The 25299-nt window shown below is 52.0% G+C and overlaps 1 protein-coding gene across 1 annotated transcript; it reads right to left on the bottom strand.

Annotated features, from left to right (window-relative positions):
- Window positions 1-18069: 18069 nt before the first annotated feature.
- LOC126986566 (uncharacterized) lies at window positions 18070-19128 on the bottom strand. The gene is made up of 2 exons (XM_050842832.1): window positions 19095-19128; window positions 18070-18647 (listed from the first exon to the last, which is right to left on the bottom strand). Exons 1-2 carry the CDS (start codon window positions 19126-19128, stop codon window positions 18070-18072), a joined length of 612 nt encoding a protein of 203 aa, XP_050698789.1.
- Between the last annotated feature and the right edge of the window lie 6171 nt (window positions 19129-25299).

The following is a 25299-nucleotide window of genomic DNA, read 5'->3' as shown; positions in this document are numbered from 1 at the left end:
GACTTATGTATGAAAACCCCTATTCCATGTCAAAGTTTTTTGTTGTTTCACAACACGATGTAGTCATCTAGGTGTATAATGAAAGCCCAACAGCCAAATACCAGGATGCCATCACCAGGGAGGAGGGTGGGTTGAAGCTTCGAACCGTGCTCAAGAACCGTCGCCCGTCTTCCCTTCCTCCCTCCCTCTTACAGTGTTGCTAATACAGCCGCTACATTCCGTAATAATCGTCTATTACCAGAAGGAAACATTATCTGAGAATACTCTACAGAATAAAAAATGTTTAGTTTTTTATAGAAGTGACCCTCAAAATTTGGTACAGTGTTGCTAATACAGCCGCTACATTCCGTAATAATCGTCTATTACCAGAAGGAAACATTATCTGAGAATACTCTACAGAATAAAAAATGTTTAGTTTTTACTATAGAAGTGACCCTCAAAATTTGGTGAACGAATTATGAAACACCCTGTATATATATATATATATATATATATATATATATATATATATATATATATATATATATATATATATATATATATAATTTTTTTTTTTTTTTTTTTTTTTTTTTTACAAAATATAATGGCATTTGATACTCTTGACTAATGCCTTGTAAACCTTGTGAAAAATAATGCTTATTTTTTGGGGGGGACAGTGTGGTTTGTTGAATTGGCTAGTTCAAGGAGTTTCATTTCAAATGATTTTATTACATCCAACTTTAATGTGTGCTAAAAAACATATTGTTTTACTGTTCCTGCAATAAATGCTACTTGTTTACTGATGTAGCCCATGAAAAACAAATCACTCTTTGCCCTGTAATTTGGTATGTTACATACTGCAGCATAACTTTCCTGTTATTTTCTTTCACTATTAGTTGCCGTTTTTTGTCTCATTTGCTTTCATCATGATATGTGCCTCCGCTGCACAGTTGTGCCTATTGAGCTTAATATCTTCAGGACACTGGCTGATGCCAAGGTCAGAGCTTGTGAGATCATACTGTGTCCTACATTCCATTTTTACTTCCATGCCCAGCTGTCTCCCAGGACCACCAAATTATTGCATTCCATTTAAGACAACTCATGTGTTACCTTCTTGATATCCTCCATCACGTATGTCAGCATGTTTTATGATGCTTTGCTTTTATATTGATGTGCCTTGCAACTTTTATACAGTTATTATTGCATGTAATACACCGTAGTAGATTTTGCCTGTTATAAATCAGATCATGTTCAGTTAACAAGCTTTGGGTGTCTGCCATTGTCTGTTTCAGTTGTAATGCTTAGCTTTTATCTGCCCTGCCAAACAGTGTACAATACTGCTTGCCATTATCTGGCACTTGTACAGTTAGTATGATATTTTTACTCAGCTAAGAGCATGTTGCAAAGGCATTGTAGTAATCATAGTAGAATGTTGTATGCTTTGCTTGTATGTGAAGCACTGGATATATTTGCTACACACACTCAAACACACACACACACATTATATAAATATATATATATATATATATATATATATATATATATATATATATATATATATATATATATATATATATATATCCTTAGAAAATGCTTTCTACACCTTATATTTTTTCTAAAATAACAAATTGATAGTGTACATAATATATAATAAAACATAAGAGCAAATATATTTTTCTTTACCTCATTCGTAAATCATTTTACAATAATGAAAATAACAAGCAAAGGCTGGATAGGGTGCCGTGGCAGGTACTTTAAAAATAGTAAAGCTACCCCTAAAAAATTAAGTTTTTGGTGGGCCCCAATAGATGGCGATACTATCGCACGCCCGAGGAGTTACTACATACCACTATCTTTTCGTATATAGTCTCTTTGAACTGGACCCAGCCCTGCTAGTTGCGTCACTTGCTAGTGCTACAGCCCAGCGCGGCGGCGCCAATCCCGGAAAAGTGTTTTACTCTAATTAATTTATCAAATCTGTTGGTATTTTGTTGGAAAATGATAGAAAAATATGAAAAAAATACTGAATGGAAAATAATAATATTATTCATTTGTATTGTAATGCCCCGGGATCTCACGGGGGTTATTATCACTTTTCTTTAAGAAGTTGAGCCAAAAATTATTAATATTTAATTTAAAGAATATCGACAAATTATACTGGAATAATTACTCCCGCGTAACTGAGTGCAACGATGATAGGCTGCCACCCCCCCACGATGAGGGTCGAAACCCCCTGCTCAATGGGGAGAAAATAAGACTGAAAATGACAAAACTTGGCTGATGACTACACTCAATCACGCCGGGTGAGACGAAAAAAAAAAATAAATAAATTGAGGTATCGTGAAACTTTATGGAGGACGTGAGGCACTTTTTTTTTTCCCGTGTGCAGCTTCCGGCCCACCCCACCGTAACCTTATAGATTAAATGAAAGGGGCAATGATAAAAACAAGAAAAATAATGTAGTTACAAGGGGAAATTACTTTGATGACATTTCGTTACGGTGTTAAGGAATGGTATAATAGTTGTACTGTATCCGAGGCTAGCCTGGTAAAAATTTACACCATGAAAAACAAGGACTTCTGGTAACATTATTTAATAAAGAGATTTTCTATTCTCTTTTTTCTATTACTCTTTCGGTAATTAATCGGTAATTAATCACAACAAGGAGAGGGTATTCCCCGGCTGCCTGGGATTGAACCCGCGACCAGCGTGACGGGAGAGCCACTCCTTACCGAGTCGGCCAAAGAGGTACCCCACTGGCTAAGTGGGTTATGGGAGGCTCGTTCATCAGGCCGTCGCCGCACTACAATTACACCCTAACAACCTGCCCTTGCCGGTTCTATGAACGCTCACAAGGGTAACGAGAACGCGACTACATATTTAAATATAATGTTATGCCGGACGTGTTACTTGGGTTCCGTGTCGCCGTCAGGAGACTCCGTGGGAGGGAGATATGTAAACACTTTGCACAGCTTCTGTAGTTTAATATTCTTCCTTAGTAGTACACTTCACTCCGACTCTTCACTTACCACTAGCTTACTATGACTGGGACTGGACTCCTCTCGCCCTCTTTTCCTATATATATCCAGAACAGTACAGTCTAGAATGTTACAGTATATTTTAGATCATACAAGAACATGTAGCAAAAGTATGTGCGAGTTGGCAACACTTCCCGCCTGGCGCCTGGCCGCGCCCCGCGGAGCGCGGACGAGGCTTTGCTCCCCGCCCCCTTGCTCGCTCTTCCCGAAGCCTTCTAGAGCCCCATGGAGCATGGACACCGGGGGAAGCTTCCAGCACAACAATAAGTTGGGATAAGAAGACGTTTGAATGTGTGTGTGTGTGTGTGTGTGTGTGGACGGGAGTCACGTTGCTGGGCAAGCTTGGGCCTGGAGTTGAAGAGGGGGGCAGGATGAGGGCGTGTGAGGGCCATATTTCACTAAGATGGTAAGCAGTATAATAGCAGGGGGAGAATAATTGCTCTGGGGAGAACGGGGATTGGATTCACTGGGGGATGGGAGGGGCGTTATTCAATGCACAGAATCGCTTATCTGGAGTTGAAGATGGGGGCAGAATGAGGCCGGTGTGAGTTGTTAAAGATTTACCTCTAGTATCACTAGGGTAAAAATGCTCCCTCCCTGCGCGGGGGAGCACGGGCTTAGCCTAATGATGGCCCGTAGCAGGGTGCCGACAGACCGATTCTATCGGCGATCGAAATCTAGCCGACCGAGTCTGTCCGTCGACAAGGACTGACTTGTCTCTGCGGTGTGAGGGACTGCTGGCTGTTTTATACGGGCCCGGGAGAGGCTAGAGACGGGGGGGGGGGGGAGAGAGATTGCCGGAAGGGCTTATATTTCTTAAATTGATGATAGGGGGAGAAATTAACAACGTCCACTGATGTGTTACAAGGAAATTCAGATGGTATGGTCTTCAAGGTTATTCGTGGCAGACATCTATTTTGGGTTCAATACTTACGGGGGAAGTAAATTTTACAAGGGACATCATGGCATCTCAGCACTGCGCGCGGCCGGAATGGGAGGTTGCTTCTAGAAGGACTGTGGACTACGTGACTGGGGGGAGGGGGTGACAAGGGTGAGGGGGACGCCAAGCCAAGAATTTGGGCGGGAAGGCGGGCGTGTCTGGCCGTGCGGCGGGTCATGGGGAGTGTCTGGCGGAGAGTAGGGGTAACCCCGGGGAGGGGGAAGGGGCCTCTGGCGTGAGAAAATTAACGGCCACTGCGGGCCTCACTTAACACATTATAAAAATCTGGCACTACAGTATAAAATGAATTCTATGAATTAATCACTCATCTGTCTGGCAGCTGAGACAGGGAGGGCTGCAGCCCAGCAGCCCATATAGACGAGCCGCCCCTGCGGATAAGCAATGTCAATAAGTGATTAAAGCAACAAACTGAAAAGGAAAGTGGGATAGTATATTGCAGTTACGAAAATTAAGCTACACATCACCATTGAAAAGAAAAGTGTGTGAATAAACAGAAGAGAGGACCGAGAGGAGGACGACCTGAGGAGCGATACAAAGCGTTATAGGTCAAAATAAGAAGAATGTTTGTTTAGGTACATATCCGGATTCATGGCTCCATTTTTCATAATCCGGCTAGCACTTGTGTTCAATTTACCGCGCAAGAACCCTGGCCTAGGTCTGGATTTAACCCGAACCTGGTTCCGGGTTTTGTGACTGAATGGAAGAGGCTATAAATCAAACCCAGTAGACCTTGGCGGCGCAACAAGACACGATCAAGTCACTCCACGCTGACATTGCCGCTCTCAGAATGCCAAGTAAGGCGGGGTTCCCACTATTCCATTTTCACGGATCCGTCGACCGTCAATGACGTCATCGACGGCGGGGACAGGGGCTACCGGGGCACGGGCCAGCGCGCGGAGCTCCGTCGGCCCGTCCGGAGATAAATCCAAGTCAACTTTTGGGTCCGTGACGGCGGCGGTGGTGACCCGTCCAGTGATGTTGAATATTCTACATATGAAAATATGAAATGGAAGTACTTAGATACAAAATAACATATACATACATTTCAGTATGGTAATTGTGGAGAATCACTCCGCGCCTCCAAAATACGATATTACGCTTCGATATTATGGTTAATGAACTAAATACATGTCCCTTAACCATAATATGAAGGCAGAAGTACTTAAAAGTAAAGAAAAAGCCGAATTAATCCCCTTCCCCAAACGATCTTAGGAGACCCGCGGGAAGTCGGGGTTTTTGGGTGTGGAGCATATTTAAACTACTACAACTGAACTTTCCGACCTAACACGTCCGTCCGCCATTTCTTCTCTTCAAATACAGGGAAGTGGCGACCTCGGCAGGGGGAAGCCAAAAAACAGCTGACCGCGACGCTTATTATACTCGTCGCACATAAGAAACCAACATAAAAGCCTCTCAAACCAAGTACTTGGACTCCGGAATCTCTTACATTTAATACTCGATTTTCCTTTAACACTCGATCCCTTAGAGCAAAAGATGGGTTACCTGCATCTATAGAGCAGGCGCACTGTCGCCATTAAAATGGCGCTGGCCTACTGGTCGGCCATTGGTGACTTTATTTAGAAAATATATAATTTCGCCGTAAGTAGAGCACAGAAACGCTTCATTTCAGGTCGACAGCATCATTGCAATAGCTGCTTTTACCCCACAATTTCCCTGGTCTTCATAGCCCTCCCCACTTCCAGGTGTTTTAATTTTGTTGAAGGGGAGAGGAATATTATCTGTTATTTCTTATCATCACTTGTAAACGCATATATGTTTGATGCGCCGGTAAAACTAGAGTAGTATAACTACACAACAGTATGTGATACCTTGGAAATGTTATTATTGCCGTGGGAGATATATTGGAGGCGCGTAGAGATTCTCCATATTTACCTTCAATATAATAATACTTTAGATACATTTGCATTATGTACAGACGGCTATAGAGAGTAGTGACACACTGTCCAGTAAGTTTCGTTCAGAAAGCGACATCTGGCAACCCCTCCACGCGACATGAAAATTATTATATCCTATCGAAATAGTACTGTTGTGGTGATTGGTGGTCACAGGTGCACTCTACATAATTTTAAGATAGATATTTATCAAAAGTGCCCGTCGCTAACGCTTAATAAATATTTTTTTCTTTAGGCTCTCGCTACATTTTAACACGAGCTTTTAGTTTCGTTCAGATTTAGTCAAGAGCAACTCTAAGTTGTTTATCAAACTATGATACATTTAAAAATATACTGCACTTATAGGGGAGATTGTTATGCCTTTAAACCAAAAACAAAAAATTCCTGACAGCCGAGATCTTGTTCATTATAAAAAAAATTATACGTAATAATAGGCTATAAACGTTCACATGATGGCGTCGTCGACCGCGGGCCTTGGTTGGAGCAGCGTATTCTATTAAAGCCCTTATGTCCGCAGGCACTGCAGTTGAGCTGTCACGTCAGTGGCTGTGGAAACGTATAATTTTTAATACCTAAAAAAATAAGAGAGAGAGAGAGAGGGTGAGAGGATGGGTGGGGACGGGAGACATGTCCATCAGCGACAAGGGGTCAGCTAGTCAGCGACACACACACACACACACACACACACACACACACACACACACACGTATTTATACTTCGATATTACGTAATCTTCACGGATAAATAATTTTAGATTTTTGATGATCTGAATTGTCTTTGAGGCTTTATAGTGACGGGAATTAAGGCTGCGAGTTAAACAGACCCTCAAGCCTATTTGCTGTTTGATGGTAAGGAGCATTAGTCACTGCCTGCCTCTGTGAAGGACAGCATTGCACACGGTATTTTCAAAGTTTAATAAGAAAAAGTGTTTCAGACTGTTCGTGATGTTTTACCTCGCCATCATCATCATCATGTAGAAGACATTCATTATCGCATTTCTAAATTGAAGTCATGTAATCTGGTATATTTCTAACTACATTATATTATAATATAATATAATATTATACAATATTATAATTTCACGGTCACACACACACGGTACACACTGAAACGCGTTACTAACATCGCCAGTGAATGCGTCACCGTGGTATAGTTGCCAGATACCGCCACCAGGCTAAACATTCTGAAAACCGTGACACTACTCTCTATCGTCGACTGTACATCTATTTCGTTTGGCGATAAAAATAATATCCTTTGTTGAGAACTGGAAGTGTGTCAACAACGCACATCACCGCTCCAACACACCCTGAAGCTCGTATGTTCGCCTACCCAGTTGAGTTCACAACTTCACACTGCCCAGCTATCCACGTCCAGACACCAATAGCCTTCCAGACAATATCAGGTTGTTGTTGTTAAAGATTTATCTCTAGTATCACTAGGGGAACGGGCCCTTGTCTGAAGACGACCCGTTAAGAGGGTAAATATGCTCCCTCCCTGCGCGGGGGAGCACGGGCTTAGCCTAATGGCGGCCCGTAGCAGGGTGCCGACAGACCTACTCTATCGGCGATCGAAATCTAGCCGACCGAGTCGGTCTGTCGACGAGGACTGACGTGTCTCTGACTCTATATCAGGTTGTTGTTGTTAAAGATTTATCCCTAGTATCACTAGGGGAACGGGCCCTTGTCCGAAGACGGCCCGTTAACAGGGTAAAAATGCTCCCTCCCTGCGCGGGGGAGCACGGGCTTAGCCTAATGGCGGCCCGGAGCAGGGTGCCGACAGACCGACTCTATCGGCGATCGAAATCTAGCTGACCGAGTCGGTCTGTCGACGAGGACTAGCGTGTCTCTGTTATATGTTACTACATTTCATATAGCATTCTGGTATTAGTAATTCATAAACCTAAGGCCTGTGTATGCATAATAAACTTTATATGAGGCTCATATACAAATGTTTATCAACAAGTGTTTATTAAGCTGGCTAGCTCCTCTTTTCCAGCAGCAAGCAGAGCGAGAGCAATCAAGAAGTCGGTGTGGTAAAATGCTGGCCATGTTTGTCAACGAAAGGAGCGCGACGGAGGGACGAAGTCTATCTCATCCGTGCCGGGCGGCCGCTGTTTCAGTGACATCATTTTGACATCATTAACGTCGACGGCTCCGTCAAAATGGAATAGTGGGAACCCCGCCTAATTCCGGAACACGAACTCAACAAATGCCTTCTCCTGCAGCACTGAAAAAAATGTGAGCGGGAGATGTTGTAGTGACCCATAACACACACACCATTTTCTATTTCTCGTTCTCTCTCCTTTCAGCACATACTTCTAAATTCCTCTTTTCTACATTTATCTATTACGCAGTACCTTCTGTTATTAAGTCACTACACTGTAAACACCAATACATACACATCCTAATCAACATGACATTCAACCTTGTATATATATAAAAAATCTAACTATCGCTCTTGTAAATACTTACGCATATTATCATGATTGTACATACTCTCACCTACAGTGTTCGACAATGTATGAAGCCGCCAAATGAAGCGGACGACACGCACACAGTCTCGCGCGCGACCCTGATGAGAGCGGACGCTGGTTCCCGCTCCGCTCCACGGGGTTAGGTCAACAGGTTCAGCTCGGCAGCGCATCGAGGCGCCCTGGGTGTGGCGGCCCTCGACCTCCTCAGCTTCCCCCGCTCTACACCTCGTTTAGCAACGACGCGTCGGTCCCTTGTGCTAAGGGTGGGGCGTCCCTACCGTCCGCCGCCCCCACCACGTGTGACCTCTCCCCGCCGTCCTTGACCCAGGCCACGGGGGTCTCCCTCCTCCTTCCTCCCGCAGTGCCGTGTCCCCACCACACTACCGTTCCCTTTCCCTTCCCGCCGTCCTTAGCCCAGGCCACGTGTCTCCCTCCTCCCGCAGTGCTGTCCCCACCACGCCGCCGCGCCCCTTCCCCTCCCCTTCCCGCCGTCCTTAACCCAGGCCACGTGTCTCCCTCCTCCCACAGTGCTGTGTCCCCACCACGCCGCCGCGGTGAGTTGCCCATCTCACCGCGGTACTTCTCACCCTAACCATGGGTTAGATCTCATAATTCTATGCATTTTGAACCCCATATATATGCCTCGCAAATTGATAGAAACGCTGCTAGCGATTTTTGAAAAGTTAGTGTTTTTTTTGCGGGCCGCGGTGTTGCGGGCCCCGGGCGTGGGAGCGATAGCATAACATCCGCGCGCGTTGACATTTCACGGGTAACTGACTTCATGACTCATGGTTCATATCAAAACTGTCGCGTTGGCAACTGACTTCGTGACTCATGAATTATACCAAAACTGTCGCTTTGGCAACACCACGCAGATCCAATAAGAACAAAAAGATGATTGATCTAGCCAATCACAGCTAATTATTTCATTTGTGAAGGGAAAGGAAAGAAGATTTGAATCAGTTTCCGATCATGTCTCTCTGTGGTGGGTGCTCTGAAGACTATTTCTTCGCCATTGCAAAATATTACAGTAAAGATGAAGAGGCTCTGAAGTTTTTCCGTGAACACGGAGTTCTTGCGAAAGAAGTGAAGTGTGGGAAGTGTGGTGGTGCGTGTATTTTACGTGAAGACACACTTCAATGGAGGTGTAGGGGCAGCACTGTAGTACCGAAAACTAAGAATCGGCAGTATTGCAATTTCACCATTGGGGACTATAAGGGCAGTTTCCTGCAGGAAACGAGGCTGCCACCCTGGAAAGTGATCCTCTTCGTCAACCACTGGCTTAGCAAGGCCTGGGACCACGAAACAGTGACCGAGTGCCTACACCTTTCACGTACTACTTTCGTTGATTGGCGCTCATTCTGTAGTGAGGTGACTGAGTACTGGTTTTCGAATCAAAATAGCATTGGTGGCCCGGGGGTAACAGTCGAGATCGACGAGACCCTCATTGTGAAAAGGAAGTACGACAGAGGCCGTGTTTTGGCTCAAGTTTGGCTGTTTGGGGGGATTGAGCGCTTCTCTAAGAAACATTTCATTGTGCCTCTGGTGGGCTCCTTGGGTTAGGCGGAGGAGCGAGACAGAGGCACGCTTGTACCACTCATCCAGCAGTACATTCGACTAGGGTCCGTGATTATCAGTGATCAGTGGAGTGCGTACAGAAAACTTAGTGATTTGGGCTACACCCACCACACAATAAACCACTCCGAAAACTTTGTAGACCCTACCCGAAGCGAAGTCCACACCCAGAACATTGAACGCTTGTGGAGAGACGTGAAGGAGTGGGTGAAGCGGCCAGGTATATGGAGCCGTTTTCTTTATCAGTACCTGTCTCGCTACCTCTTCGTCAAGTCCCACTTGAACGCTGAAAGACTCCATGTGTTCTTCACCTACGCCGCGCAACTCTATCGTCCCCAGAGTGACCAGCGTCGTCAGCTACCTCTGCGTCTGGACGACGATACTGACGATGACTCAATAATTTGGCCCACACTCGCCTGGTAAGGTTAGATTAATTCTATGGTGTTCTACCTACTACTGTTATAATTCTCTAGTTTTACGAAATAATTACGGCTACCACTGTTTACGCGCGCCATATTTGACTGATCTGGTGACGGGCGCGGCGGCGGTGCAGCCGGTGTTGCGAGAAATACCTCCGCAGAAATAAGCCGCATATACATGTGGGGGGAGTCCAGGGGGGGGGGGCGCAGCCCCCCTGGTTAGAAGGGGGGTCGAGGGGGGCGAAGCCCCCCCCTTAGCTGTTAGGTCGTAAAGTTCGGTTGGATTAGTTTAAATATGTTCCCTAAACCGTCGCGTCGGTGTCGCCGCTGCCATCGGAAAATAGCTCGTGGGTCTGCGTGTTCTAAAAAAAAAAATAACCACGCGTGGTGGACCTGGTCTCACATGCGTGGGCTAATTGCTAACCTAGCGTACTTTCGCTAACCAAGCGTTTGTAGAAAAGATATAATGAAGACCTAGTGATGTTTCATAAGGTAGATAATGAATGCGAGCTATTTTGCGGCGGCACCGACGCGTCGACGCCCCGAGGCGGCCGCAAAAAACTCACTAACTTTTCAAAAATCGCTAGCAGCGTTTCTATCAATTTGCGAGGCATATATATGGGGTTCAAAATGCATAGAATTATGAGATCTAACCCATGGTTAGGGTGAGAAGTACCGCGGTGAGATGGGCAACTCTCTGGACATTTACCCTCCCTCCTCCCGCAGTGCTGTGTCCCCACCACGCCGCCGCGCCCCTTCCCCTTCCCGCCGTCCTTAGCCCAGGCCACGGGTCTCCCTCCTCCCACAGTGCTGTGTCCCCACCACGCCGCCGCGCCCCTTCCCCCTTCTCACCGTCCTTTAGCCCATGCCACGTGTCTCCCTCCCCCCACAGTGTTCTACCACCACCCCTATAGTGACCCCCCCCCCCCCCCTTTCCTTCCCTTCTCCACTTCCCGCCGTCCCGTGCCCAGGCCACGCGGGCCTCCCACCCCGCCGTGCCTTGTTCCTACCACGCCAAGGGGAACCCCCTGCCGCCCGTACTATGACGAAGAGGATGCGGTTCGACTCCCCCCAGGCGCCCTCAGCAGGGTACGCGACCCCCAGGATGGCCCCAGGCAGCCCAGACTGGGAGCTCCCTATCACCGAAGAGGCTCCTAGCGACGATGACGATAGTGGTAGACTCGTCATCGACGAGAGCGCCATGAGCGAGGACCAGCGTGAGGACGACGAAGGCTGGATCACGGTGTCCAGGACCCGGAGCGGCGCCCGACCAAAATTCAAGCTGGGAAACCTACGAGATGCAGCCAGTGCTTACCAGGCTGTGACTGCACTCGAGGGCGAGCACCCCAGCCTCAAGATAGAGGTGAGGCCAACGCTAGCCGGCGAGTACATCCTCACCCCCAAGGACGACGAGTCGGCGGCACTCCTGCGCCGCCTCGCTCAGGAGGGCGACAGGGTGATCCTCCTCGACCCGAGCGAGAGGAGGCACAGGGTGGTATTAGAGCGCTACCCCGTCAGCCTCCCCCTCGAGGCGATAGAGGCCCACCCCCATGTGGTCTCCGCCAAGCGGCTACGGGCGGGCAGGTTTAATATCCCCACCAGGCAGGTGCTACTGGTGTACGAGGGACCACCGCCGCCCAAGCTCGACCTGGGCAGCTGGGGCCGCTACTTCCTGCGCCCCGACCGAGGAGAGCCTGTGAGGTGCTACAAGTGCCACCGCTTCGGCCACCTCAAGGCAACATGCAAGTACCCCGTCAGGTGTGGCGTGTGCAGCCAGGCCCACCCGACAGAGGAATGCATCGGGCGCCACAAGGCCAAAGAGGCCACCACCGCCAGGTGCCCAAACTGCAACAAAAAGCACCACGCGTGGAACGCTCAGTGCCCCGAGAGACGCCGGAGGACGCAGGCACGGGGACCCCAGCAGCTGCAACAGGAACCACGCGGGCACACACGTCGCCATGGTAACCACCGATTTGTTCCCGCGCCACTGCCAAATCTGCCGGCGTGGGTCACCCGACCACCCCCCAGAGACTCCAGGGACCCCGCACCTGGAGAGGCCACCTCAGGTCAGGCCGGATTTAGGGAGGGCGAGCAGCCGACAATGAGGGGAGGAAACCCCACCACCAGCCCTGCTAATCCTGCTAATCCCCCGCCACACCTTCCCTCCTCCCAACAGCCTCTACCACAGAGGAGAGGAAATGGCAGGCGCCGCCAACGACAGCGAGCACACCAAGCCCCGCCCGCAGCCCAGCAACCCATCGCCCCGCCCGCAGCGCAGCAACCCATCACCCCGCCCGCAGCGCAACCCACTTCCCCGCCACAACACTCGAATGGCCGTGCACCCTCAGGGGACAGCACGGGCCTCAGCGAGGAGACCCGCGCCATAGTCAACACCATCCTCGAGCGTGTGGTGCAGGTGGTGAAGATGATGCTGGCCCGCCCGGAGAGCAACCCCTCTACCGAGGAGGAGCTGGACGCCCTGCTCCGCGACGAGGTGACCACAGCCATCGCGGGGAGTGACAGCCAGCTTCCCCATCCACCACCAACACCGAGGGAGGCCACACAGCTCTCCCCCCACCCAGCGGATGTGCAGCACCAAGATGGAGGAGCACATTGAAGCCGAACCCCCCACGGCCCAAGCCGCTGCGCCCGGGCTGAAGGTGCTCCAGTGGAACGTGCAGGGCCTTCGACCCAAGAGGCACCAGGTGCTGCAGGCTGTCTTCGAGGAGGAGCTCGACATAGTCCTCCTACAAGAGACCCTTGCGCCGGCCGACTTTGAGTGGCGCATGGCAGGCTACACCTACCATGCGCTCCCGGCCACCCAGGAAGGCGGGCACGGCTGCGCAGTGCTAGTGCGGAGCTCCATACCGCATCGCCGGATTGCCGCCCCGGTGCACTGCGGGGACGGCGTGGAGGTCCTGGCGTTACAGCTCCACCTGGGGGCCCTCTCGCTCACTGTCTACAACCTATACAGGAGCCAGCGACACGTGATGGAGGTAGGGGAGCTCTTCACCCTCGCCTCTCACTCCAGCCTCCTCGTAGCAGGAGACTTCAACGCCCACCACCCCACGCTGCACTCCGTGTCTCCCACCAACACGACGGGCCGCCACCTGGCAGTTCTCCTCGAGGACGTCCCTCACATCCACCTCCTCAACACCGGCGAGGCCACCCACATCCACGGGGGGCGGCTTGACCTCACACTGGTGTCGAGTGACCTGTTGGCCTGCGCCACCTGGCAGGTGCACCCCACACTCACCAGCGACCACTACGGCACCATCACCACCCTCGCTCTGGCGCCGCCCATTCCCCCTCTCCCGCCCCCGCGGTGGAACGTCAGGAGGGCCGACTGGAGCAAGTTTCAGGCCACTCTCGACGAATGGTGGTCCACCTACGAGCCGCCCACAGACCTACACCAGCAGGAGAGGGACCTGACGGCGGCTATAGAGAGCGCACCAGACGCGGCCATCCCCAGGAGCACCTCGAGCCGCCGCCGACGCCCCGACTGGTGGTTCTACAGCGAGGAGGTGCGGGAACACAACCACCGCGTCAACGTGCACAGGAAGCTGTACAGGAAGCGCCCTAACGCCACCAACCAGAGGCTCCTGCAGGACGTGGTGGCGCGTGCGCGACAGGTGTCCTTGAAAGCCAAAGAGGCAAAATGGCTGGAATGGTGCGCCACCTTTAACCAGCACACCTCCCTGGGCCAGCTGTGGAGAAGCCTCAGAAGGGCCTCTGGGGCGGCGCAGCCCCGCCCAGCCGCCCATCCTCACCCACGCCAGGAGGCAGAAAGGTTGATCGACACCTTCACCACGAGGGGCTCCAGCAACCAGCTCCCCCCCCACACCCGCCAACTCCAGCAGCGTCTACGGCCACTGCGCGACGCGGCGGTCAGGGTGGCGCGTGACGTGGCTGACGTGACGGATCAACCCTTCACACCACAGGAACTGACCAGGGCGATGAAAGGGAGAGACACGGCCGCGGGAGCGGACGGCGTGACTTACTCCATGCTGGCACACGCCGGGCCCGCGGGAGACGCCGCGCTGTTGGCCTTGCTCAACGCGTCGTGGCTGGCGGGCCGCCTGCCGCCCGCCTGGAAGGACGCTGACATTCAGCCCATACCCAAGCCCAAGGAGCCAAACAGCTTCCGGCCCATCTCCCTCCTGAGCTGCAAAGGGAAAACCGCAGAAAGGATGGTGCTGTCTCGCCTCCAGTGGCGCATGGGAAGCCCACACCCCAACGTGTTTGGCTTCACTAAGGGCAAGAGCACAGCAGACAGCCTCATCACCCTGCTGGTCCACGCCAACAACCGTCCCACCATCACGGTCTTCCTCGACCTCGAGAAAGCCTTCGAGCTAGCCAGCCCACACGCCATCCTCACCGCCCTCGTGAGAAAGGGGATCCGAGGACGCCTACTCGCCTGGCTCCAGGACTACCTCCAACAGCGACGGGCCAGGGTCAAGTTTCAGGGCTTCAAATCCTCCTTCAGGGGCTTCGATAACGGGACCCCCCCAGGGCGGCATACTCAGCCCGTGCCTGTTCAACCTCCTGGAGCAGCTGGTGGCGCTGCCCTTCCGGGAGGGCACCACTCTTCTGAGCTACGCCGACGACCTCGCCCTCGTCGTCACCGGGAGGGGCAACAAGCTCGCCAGGGCGCAGGAGGCACTTGACATCATCACCGACAAGTGCGAGGAGCTGGGGCTCAAGATCTCCCCTGGGAAGTCGCGGGCCATGGCCATCAGGGACACCACGCCGGCCGCACAGCTGCGCGTCCAGGGAGTCGGGCTGGCCTGGACGTCCTCCTACCAGTACCTCGGGGTGTGGATAGACCAGCAGCTGTCCTTCACACAGCAGGTCACCTACCTGAGAGAAAGGACGCTGGCCCGGCTCAACGTCATGAGGGCCATGACGCGGCCGTGGGCGGGCGCCACCTTCTCCGTCCTCCGGCTGTACTACCTGCGGGCGGTGCGCTCCCTGGTGGACTACAGCGCACCTGTCCTCGTAGGCCTGTCCCGGCACCAGCAGCGGCGCCTGGAGGTGGTGCAGAACAAAGCCATGAGGACCATGTTGGGAGCACCGCGGTGGACCAGCGCATGCGTGATGCAGAACGAGACCCGACTGGTGCCCCTCACCTGCAGGGTGGACTGCATCATGGCCTTCCGGGTGGCCAGAGTGCTGCAGCGCGACGTGGAGGGCGTGGCGCCGGAAAGACTCCGGTTAGCCATGGCACAGGGCGTCGATTGCCTCCACAACAACAGGTGGCTAATCGGCACCACTATTGCTGCCAACACCAGCCGGCACGCGGGTAACTGGCTGTGGCGAGAGCCGGACCGCCCGCACCCCACCTACTGGCCTTCTGCCCCCTGGGAGCCCTCCGCCGCAGTGTTCACTGCCACACAGCTGCCCGCCAGCAAGGCGCAGTGCACTACCGCGGAGCTACGTCAGCACCCCTAGTGATACTAGGGGATAAATCTTTGAGGAGAGCGGACGACACGCCAGTCTTCGTCGACAGACCGACTCGGTCGGCTAGATTTCGATTGCCGATAAAGTTAGTGTGTCAGCACCCTGCTACGGGTCGCCATTAAGCTAAGCCCGTGCTCCCCCGCCCAAGGAGGTGCGGTCTTTTCCCTCTTAACAACAACAACAGAGACATGACAGATCGACTCGGTCGGCTAGATTTCGATCGCCGATAGAGTCGGTCTGTCGGCACCCTGCACCCATGCTCCCCCGCGCAGGGAGGGAGCATTTTTGCCCTCTTAACAGGCAGTCTTCGGACAAGGGCCCATTTCCCTTAGTGATACTAGGGGATAAATCTTGGAGGAGGAGCGGACGGTGCTGCAGACCATTCAGCGTACCCAGCCGAGGGACAACGTGGGCCTCACCACCGCCATCCTGGGCGTCCTGCAGAGCCCCGCAGCGCAGGGCAGGCGGGTCCAGCTCAACTGGATCCCCAGCCACGTGGGAGTGCGAGTAAACGACGCGGCGGACAAGGCGGCTAAGGGGGCAACCCAGGCACCCACCGTCACCAAACCTGTTGCAGACCAAGGCACAGGCTAGGCTGGCGGCAGCCAGCGAAGCCCACCAACAACACCGAGGTCTGGAGAAAACGAAGAGGCAGGCGGCGTGGTATGCTGCAGCCACGGCCTACCATCCACTAGACCCCGCCCAGCTGCAGCCCAGAGAAGACGGCGTGCTGCTACAGCGCCTCAGGCTGGGCTACTGCACGCGTGAGGAGCTCGCCAACGACCTCGTGGGGCGGACGTGCGAGCACTGCGAGGGGCGCACCAGGCGCCCGCTGGTGCACTACATGCTGTCCTGCCCCTCCACAGCCCGCTTACGACAAGAGCCAGTGAACGGTGTCCCCCCTGCAGAAGGCGGTTTGCTGCGGAGAGGTGAAGCCAGGGCGCCCACTTTATCCGCCACACCCCGACCAAAGTGCTGCTTGAGGTGCTGGGCGCAGCTCCGCCACCTCGGTAGCTACGCGCCCAACTGGGCCACGAGAGAGTGACAGCAGAGGGCGGCATTAGACACCGCCCCCACGCACCTCCAGGCAGGGCACATATGCTGCCCCCCTGGACTGTTTCGGGTGCAACCCCGACAGCAGCGGGCTGACGCCCGTTTTGTGCACTTTACGATATATTTATGCTGTATTCATTTATAACATGTATATATTGTTATTGTATCTTGTACAATAAATCTTAACAACAAACAAAGCTCTCCACAATGGAGTCATCAACTGAATCAAAGACCTCCCTTTATCCTAGAAAGACAGCTTAGCGACGCCATATGGCCCAATTCAAGCAATTGGGTATCTGTCTCGAAAGCCCACAAGGTCTGCAGCGCCGTCCGCGAGTCCGTGTGGATCACCACAGTGGCCTCCCGGCGGAGCTGGGCGTGTTGCAGGGGTTGCAGGATGGCCACCAGCTCCGTCTGGAGGGTGTAGCAGTGGTCTGATGTTCTCCACGCCCGCTCCAGACCACCCGTGACGAAGGCGGCGCCGGTCCTTTCGCTGTCCGGATCCACCGACCCATCAGTGAAGTAGACGGCGCTGTCCGGCTCGTTGACCTGGGCGATGGCTCTGAGGGCGTGCTGGCGCAGTTCGAGGGTGTTGCGGAGCTCTTTGCTGGAGGGCAGCTCTGTGGCGGTGAAGACGGCCGGGGGTCGGGGGCTCCCACGGGGGAGGGGGGGTGTAGGCGGGGCTGGGGCAGTCAGGTTCCACCCACATCCAGTTTCCTGTGGGGGTGAGGAGGCGGGTGGCCAAGGTGGTGTTGACGAGCCACCTGTTCTCACTAAGGCACTCGACGCCCTACCGCATGACCAGCCGTAGCCTCCTGTGGGCCACTCCCTCCACGTCGCGCTGCAGGAACCTGGCCACCTGGCAGGCCATGACGAGCTCCACCCTCTTGGCTAGTGGCACTAGTCTAGGCTCGCTCTGCATGACGCAGGCGCTGGACCACCTTGGCGCCCCCAGCATTGTCCTCATAGCGTTGTTCTGCAACACCTCCAGGCGCTCCTGCTGGGGACGAGACAGCGCTACGAGGACAGGAGCACTGTAGTCGACCAGGGAGCGCACGGCCTGCACGTAGTACAGGCGGAGGACGGAGAAAGTGGTGCCGGCGCTCGGCCGCGTCATGGCCCGCATCACGTTGAGCCTGGCTTGTTTCCTTTCCCTCAGGTAGGCGACCTGGGTCGTGAAGGACAGTCGCTGGTCTAGTCACACCCCGAGGTACTTGTAGGAGTCTGTCCAGGCCAGCCCGACTCCCTGGACACGCAGCTGGCAGGCAGGCGTGGTGTCCTTGATGGCCATGGCCCGGGAATTGTCCGCCGAGATCTTGAGGCCCAGTTCCTCACACTTGTCGCTGATGAGGTCCAGGGCTTCTTGGGCACGGGTGAGCTTGTTTCCTCGCCCGGTGACGACGAGGGCGAGGTCATCAGCGTTGCTGAGGAGGTCTGTGCCCTCCCGGAAGGGCAGCTCCACCAGTTCCTCCATCAGTAAGCTGAACAAGAACGGGCTGAGGATGCCGTCCTTGGGCTTCCCGTTCTCGAATCCCCTGTAGGAAAATCTGTGGCCCTGAAAACTTACTCTGGCCCGGCGATGTTGGAGGTAGTCTTGGAGCCAGGCGTGCCGTCTTCCTCGAATCCCCTTCATCACGAGGGCTGCAATGATCGCGTGAGGGCTGGCCAGCGCGAATGCTTTCTCGAGGTCTAGGAAGACTGCGATGGTGGGCCGGTTGTTGGTGCGGGCCAGCAAAGTGGTGATGCTGAACGCCGTTCCCGTCGAAGGGGAGTCACCTTGTCATGGTGACGGGGCTTGAAGCACCACCTACCGTGGTGGCTTGCCTACCTCGATAGGGCTCGATGTCCGCTGGCCTCGTGGACCAAGCACTCCCCCATCATCACCGGCAGAGGAGGCCTATTGGTGATGTTGCCTGCGCCCACCCTTTTACCACCTAGGGCAGGGCTATTGTCTCCCCATGTGTTGGGCGTGCGTGGCGTCCCGTATACTCCCCGTGCCCTCTCATCTGGGAGTTGAGTCCACCGCGGGGCAGGGTGTAGTTCCCCTCGGTGGGTAACACGCTCCTTCGGTAGGAGGATTGAGGTAAGACGGGCGGTTCAGTGTGGCCCCACTGAATCAATCGGCTGGTCATGTGCTGGCTACGGCCATGCGATGGCTAGGGTAAAGCGGTCACTGCCGGGTGGGGGGTCGCAACGGTCCCGCGGCCACCGTTAAACCATTACCCCTGGGGCTGTTGGGTGCGGTCTGGCCCAACATCCAGCTTCCCCTTGTTGGGCTCCGTGGTGGGTGGGGGTGTGGGGGAGTGAAACGAACCCCCTGTGTATGGATAAGCTATCCCTGCCTCGGCATGCATCTCTCCCTGATGTACGCCTGTCCCCGATTTCCCCCCCCCTCCCCCCACGGTCTACTCTCATCGCCACCCTGGAGCCTTTTACGGCTCCCGGTGGTGCCTCTGGGAAGTCACTACCCCCTAGAGCAGGGGTTCCCAACCTTTTTGTTCCTCTGTACCCCTTGGTCATTTTTATAGGTTCCCGTGTACCCCTAAAAAATTTGGATAAAAAAAAAATAACATGAAATTATGATATTTTGATATAATTTTATAATGAAATCTGTATGTGTAGACTGATATAATTTAAATAACATTTTTGCTTACTAAAATGAGGAAATTGAGAAAAAAACGACATTGTGCAATATGAATGCAGATTACAACACCATGTATTGTACAGTAGTGGTTATTCTCTCGGACCCAATGTATCCCCTGAAAAGTGCAAATGTACCACCCCAGGTTGGGAATCCCTGCCCAAGAGGGTCTGCCCAAGATAAGTCCGTGCGATCAAAAGGTCCACGGAATAGTTCAGCAAGTTCACATAAACCTGGGTGCTCCTCAGTCTCCCAAATAAAAGTTATGCCTGCCATATATGAACCTGTCTCTTTTCAGAAGTACATTGTTATTAAGTCTGTTGATGGATGCGATTAATGACCTCGATATTTTTTAAGTACACCGTTCTTTGGTCAAGAGTTGTGGCCGTGAACCCAAGATCATGCCACAAGGGGACGGTAGCTTGTTGGTCGAAATCTCGTCACCTGAAGAGAGCTCAAAGCTCCGCGCCCTAACTTCGGTTCCTGGTGCATCCGTGTCCTGTTCTCTCAATTCCACCATGAACCAATCTCGGGGAGTTGTCTTCTCACGGGACCTTCTCCGCTACTCAGAAGAGAGGGTGGTGAATGAACTCAAACACTATATATATACGATGTGACATCAGTGCGACAAGTTCAACGAAAAGTAGACGGAATACTCACACCCACACCAACACTGTTTATTACTTCAACCGACTAGTACTGCCAAGAGAAGATGGCGCCACTATAAATATTTGCCTGCGCCATGACGGGCTGGGGCCGACTACCATCCAGGCCCCTCAAGAAAGCCTACCGGCGCTATAGGCGTACACGTAAAAAAATTAAAAATAACACCCTGTCAAGCTGGCCTAGCTAAATTTAAATGTCAAACCCTATGTCCCCAACCCCAGAAGGTGCTTCCACTGCTAAGCGTATGGTCACGTCACCCAGACCTTTCGGCGCTTGAAAAAAGGCATCGCAAAAATTTGTGTGTCCTGTGGCATGGATAACCACGGTGACGACTGCCCTGGCCCTGTAAGATGTTACCACTGTGGTGCTTCATCAAAGGAATGTGAGCGCTACAAGTTTGAAATTCAGAGAAGTCCTCAGTATACGCAGCCAGCAAAGGGTATCTTTGCTGAGGCAAAACAACTTGCCCTCAACATGATGTCCAGCCCAGGAATGACTTACGCCGCTGCCCTTAATTTTTGTGCATATCGCCGACCAACAACCGACGAGCCTGCTAATCCCACAACCTCAATCCCGCCTCATCCCTCCAGACGCCTGCTGATGGCTCAACTGAGCCCCAACAGCAGAAGCGCACGCGCAGTGAGGAGTCCCTCGAGGACTGTCCTCCTGCTAAAGTGCCTTCTCCAACGCCCGCTTCTGGGTCGCTTGGAGAATCCCGGGTGCCGGCTGCGGCTGCCACCTCTGCACCAGTGGCTCCGGCTGACCGTCGGCCGGTAACCGCTGCTGCTCAAGGCCACGGTGCGGCCCTGCCGGCGCCCGTGTCCTCCGCCGCCGCACAGTCTGTGCAGGAGGCTCCACCCGTGCCATCCTCCCCTGCCGCTTCGTCGGAGTTGAGGAGGATTGGGGGGGCAGGGTGAGTAAGTTACTGGTAGGAACGGGAGGCCGGGGAAAATTGGGTCTTCCTCGGTCTGTCTCATCGGCCACTGGACTGAAAGGGAGCACACTGGCGCTGGGGCTAACCCTCCAGCGAAATCTCGGTGCAAAATCAGGGATGTCCCACTCCGGGGGCGCTCTGAAGAATAAACAGTAAACTTCATACAAATACAGTGGAACTGCCGAGGGGTTAGAGGAAGCTGGGAGAAACTCCAGCTCCTGATCAAAGACTCCCAGCCACAGTGTCTCTGCCTACAGGAGACACTGTTAGGAGCATACGCTCATCCTTCCCCGCGCAATTACATTGTCATATATTCGCCAGCTGATCCCACACAAGCTCCTTCGGGAGGTACAGTCGACGATAGAGAGTAGTGTCACGGTTTTCAGAATGTTTAGCCTGGTAGCGGTACTTGGCAACTATACCACGGTGGCGCATTCACTGGCGATGTTAGTGACGCGTTTCAGTGTGTACCGTGTGTGTGTGACCGTAAAATTATAAAAGTGTATAATATTATATTATATTATAATAGTGTTAGAAATATACCAGATTACATGAATTCAATTTATAAATGCGATAATGAATGTCTTCTACATCATGATGATGATGATGGAGAGGTAAAACATCACGAACAGTCTGAAACACTTTTTCTTATTAAACTTTGAAAATACCGTGTGCAATGCTGTCCTTCACAGAGGCAGGCAGTGACTAATGCTCCTTAACATCAAACAGCAAATAGGCTTGAGGGTCTGTTTAACTCGCAGCCTTAATTCCCGTCACTATAAAGCCTCAAAGACAATTCAGATCATCAAAAATCTAAAATTATTTCTCGGCTGTCAGGAATTTTTTGTTTTTAGTTAAAAGGCATAACAATTTCCCCTAATAAGTGCAGTATATTTTCAAATGTATCATATTTTGATGAACAACTTAGAGTTGCTCTTGACTAAATTTGAACGAAACTAAAAGCTCGTGTCAAAATGTAGCGACAGAGCCTAAAGAAAAAATATTTATTAAGCGTTAGCGACGGGCACTTTTGATAAATATCTATCTTAAAATTATGTAGAGTGCACCTGTGACCACCAATCACCATAACAGTACGATTTCGATAGGATGTAATAATTTTCATGTCTCGTGGAGGGGTTGCCAGATGTCGCTTTCTGAACGAAACTTACCGGACAGTGTGTCACTACTCTCTCTAGCCGACTGTACGTGCCTTTTCATATCTAACAACATAGCAGACACTCCGCTCTCACTTAACACTCCATTGCAGGCTGCTACTGCTGCTCAAATCCACATAACACGTACCTTTTCTTTTTTTTTACATCTTCGCCTATCGCGCCGGTAGGCTTGCATGAGGGGCCTGGATGGTATTCGGCCCCAGCCCGTCATGGCGCAGGCAAGTGTTTATAGTGGCGCCATCTTCTCTTGGCTCATGCTGCTCCCCGGAACTCGTTCTTGATTCTTGAACGGTTTCCTTTAGAGTCCGGGTTGATGGGTGGTCTTTAGGACAGCATGTGGGTAGTTTTAAGCCACTCGGCGGTGACTGAAAAATCCGAGGTGGTAGCGTGGGGATTCGAACTCGTGTCGTCCATCACGTGGTGAATGTGGGCCCAGCACGCTACCACTTCAACCACCGCCTACCTACACTATATGCTCCCTGTATCTTCCAACCAGTACACCACTCAATCAGCAAGACCTCCTGACACTGGTTCGCCAACTGCCCTCACCCTTCTTACTACTCGGCGACTTCAACAGTCGCCATACACTATGGGAAGATACCACCAGCAACCCGAGAGGAGCCACTGTGGCATCTGTAATTGAAGATCTAGACCTTTGCATACTTAACACCGGTCATCCTACACTATCGTGTGCAAACCGATACTACAGTCACAGACCTCTCACTCAGTTCCCCTGATTCATACATGGATTTTAGGTGGGAAATATCAGAGGATCAACATGGCAGCGACCACTACGCCATCTTCATCTCCCATTCCACCTTCCAACCGTCACCTCGATTACCGCGTTGGAAATTAGATCCAGCGAACTGGGAGCTCTTTCGGACCATGACTCACACAGAGACGTCAATTGATGACTTTGAGACAACTGATGATGCAGTTAACTTTTTTTAAGGCGCACATTCACCGGGTGGGAGAACTCACAATCCCACAGTCAACGGGGTATGCATTGCGTCGGCCTTTGCCATGGTGGTCGGACGAGTGCAAGCAGGCAGTGGCTGGCCGACGCCGGGCTTTCAACCGCTACAAGAGGCATTGGACAGAGTTCTACAAGAAAGCCTTCAAGAAAGCCCGAGCAGAGGCACGCCGGACACTAAAAGAAGCACGACGGTCCTCGTTTGCCAGCTATGTATCACCAATTAACTCACAGACGCAAATGACACAAGTGTGGAAGAGGAAACAGAAAATTGGAGGAAAGTTTTCATCGAGCCCACCACCTGCACTTAACATCACCAACAACATAATTGCAGGGAGCGCTGAAGTCGCCGATGCCATAGCCAGTGCATTCGCTGCTATGTCTAAGCGGGACTCTAGACCTCCTGCTATACGCCAGCACTTGGAAGAACAGGAGAGACGCCAGCTAGACTTTACATCATCAAATACTGAAACATACAACGTTCCCCTCTCCATGCGGGAACTACAATCAGCTCTCTCCCAATGCAACGACACGTCGCCGGGCCCCAATAATATCCTATATGCCATGATCAGACACCTTAGTCCTACCACCACGACACTGCTGCTGAAAATATACAACAAAGTTTGGCAGACATGCATCATACAATGCGGATGGTGCAAAGCCATTGTACTTCCCATCCGCATACCTGGGAAGGATGGTTCACAGCCCTTACACTACCGGCCCATCGCTCCAACATCCTGCCTCTGCAAACTCTTTGAAGAGATAGTAAACTTCCTCCTTATACACTATCTAGAGAGCAATGGCCACCTGTCTCCTTACCATTCAGGGTTTCGGAGGATGAGATCTACGGTAGACGCCCAAGTACGTCTCGAGTCAGCTATCTGCCGCTCCTTCGCACAAAGACAACACACATGGTGTGCACATTCTTTGACCTCGAGAAGGCCTCCGACACGACATGGAGGTATGGGATTTTAAAGCAGCTTCATAACTTTGGTTTTCGGGGACGCATGCCAACGTTTATTGAGGGATTACTAGGAGAACGGACCTTCCGCGTCAGAGTTGGTACCTCCTACTCACCACTCTATGAACAGCAGGAAGGAGTTCCCCAAGGAAGCGTCCTGAGTGTCACCCTCTTTGCCGTGGCCATAAATGGAGTTACAACATCGCTCCCAGAGGGGGTGTCGTCCTCCCTCTATGTCGACGACCTGGCAATCTGGTACTCAGCGTCTCGGATGTCCACCGCGGATCGAAGACTGCAACATGCCATCCACAGAATATCCAGATGGGCAGAGGATCATGGCTTCATCATGTGCGGCTCACGTCTCCCTATTGTGGAAGAACAGAAGTTCTTGGGACTCATCTTTGACAGGCGCCTCACATGGCTTCCACACTTAAAAGACTGTTTTTTTAAAAACAAAGTGCATGAGATCCCTCGATCTCTTCCGTGTTATGTCACGCACTTCATGGGGCGCTGACCGCACAATACTCCTACGCCTTGTTAGGGATAATTTGTTGAAAAGCATGTAAAGTAACGAGGTGAGTACCTGTGAGAGGCTATAACTCCTCCCTTCCCTCGTTGGCTTCTTGCTTCACTATTTCGCGTATGTTTCAAATGTTCGTTCAGCGCCCAGTAGTTGGTTTCATTTCAGTTGACTAAATAATCGGAGCCCCGAACCTCCTTTACCTACTGCCTTGCCTCAGGAGTTTAAGGCAGTCCCTTCAGGAAACACCGTAGCGAACTGCACATCGCTGGTAACTTGCTTGTAAGCGAGCCTGTGGACCGAACTGACTCCGGGGCACGCTTAGTGCCTCGTGATTGTGTCCGACTGTATATCAGTCTGTGCCATTCAGTGCTTCTCGGCTTGGCCGATCAGCGCTTAGGTTTCGTTTAGTAGCGCTTAGGTAACGTGAATGTAACGTCGAGCCGGTATTGGACACTGAGACTTGTGTTAAGTCTAAATACTAATTGCGAGTGTAGGTTTGCTTCGCTTGCGTGTTTTGTGCTTTTGTGTTCGTTTTCACAGTGTCATGCGGGAGCA

Source organism: Eriocheir sinensis, chromosome 62 (assembly GCF_024679095.1).
Source record: "Eriocheir sinensis breed Jianghai 21 chromosome 62, ASM2467909v1, whole genome shotgun sequence".
Taxonomy (NCBI): domain Eukaryota; kingdom Metazoa; phylum Arthropoda; class Malacostraca; order Decapoda; family Varunidae; genus Eriocheir; species Eriocheir sinensis.
This window is presented reverse-complemented; position numbering and strand designations above follow the sequence as displayed.

Bases quoted from the DNA above. Each gene is read 5' to 3' on its own strand.
- LOC126986566 (XM_050842832.1), bottom strand. From the start codon at position 19,128: ATGTTGGGCCAGACCGCACCCAACAGCCCCAGGG. The intron at 18,648-19,094 runs GTAATGGTTTAA...CACCATGACAAG, and splicing joins CGCACCCAACAGCCCCAGGG to GTGACTCCCCTTCGACGGGA.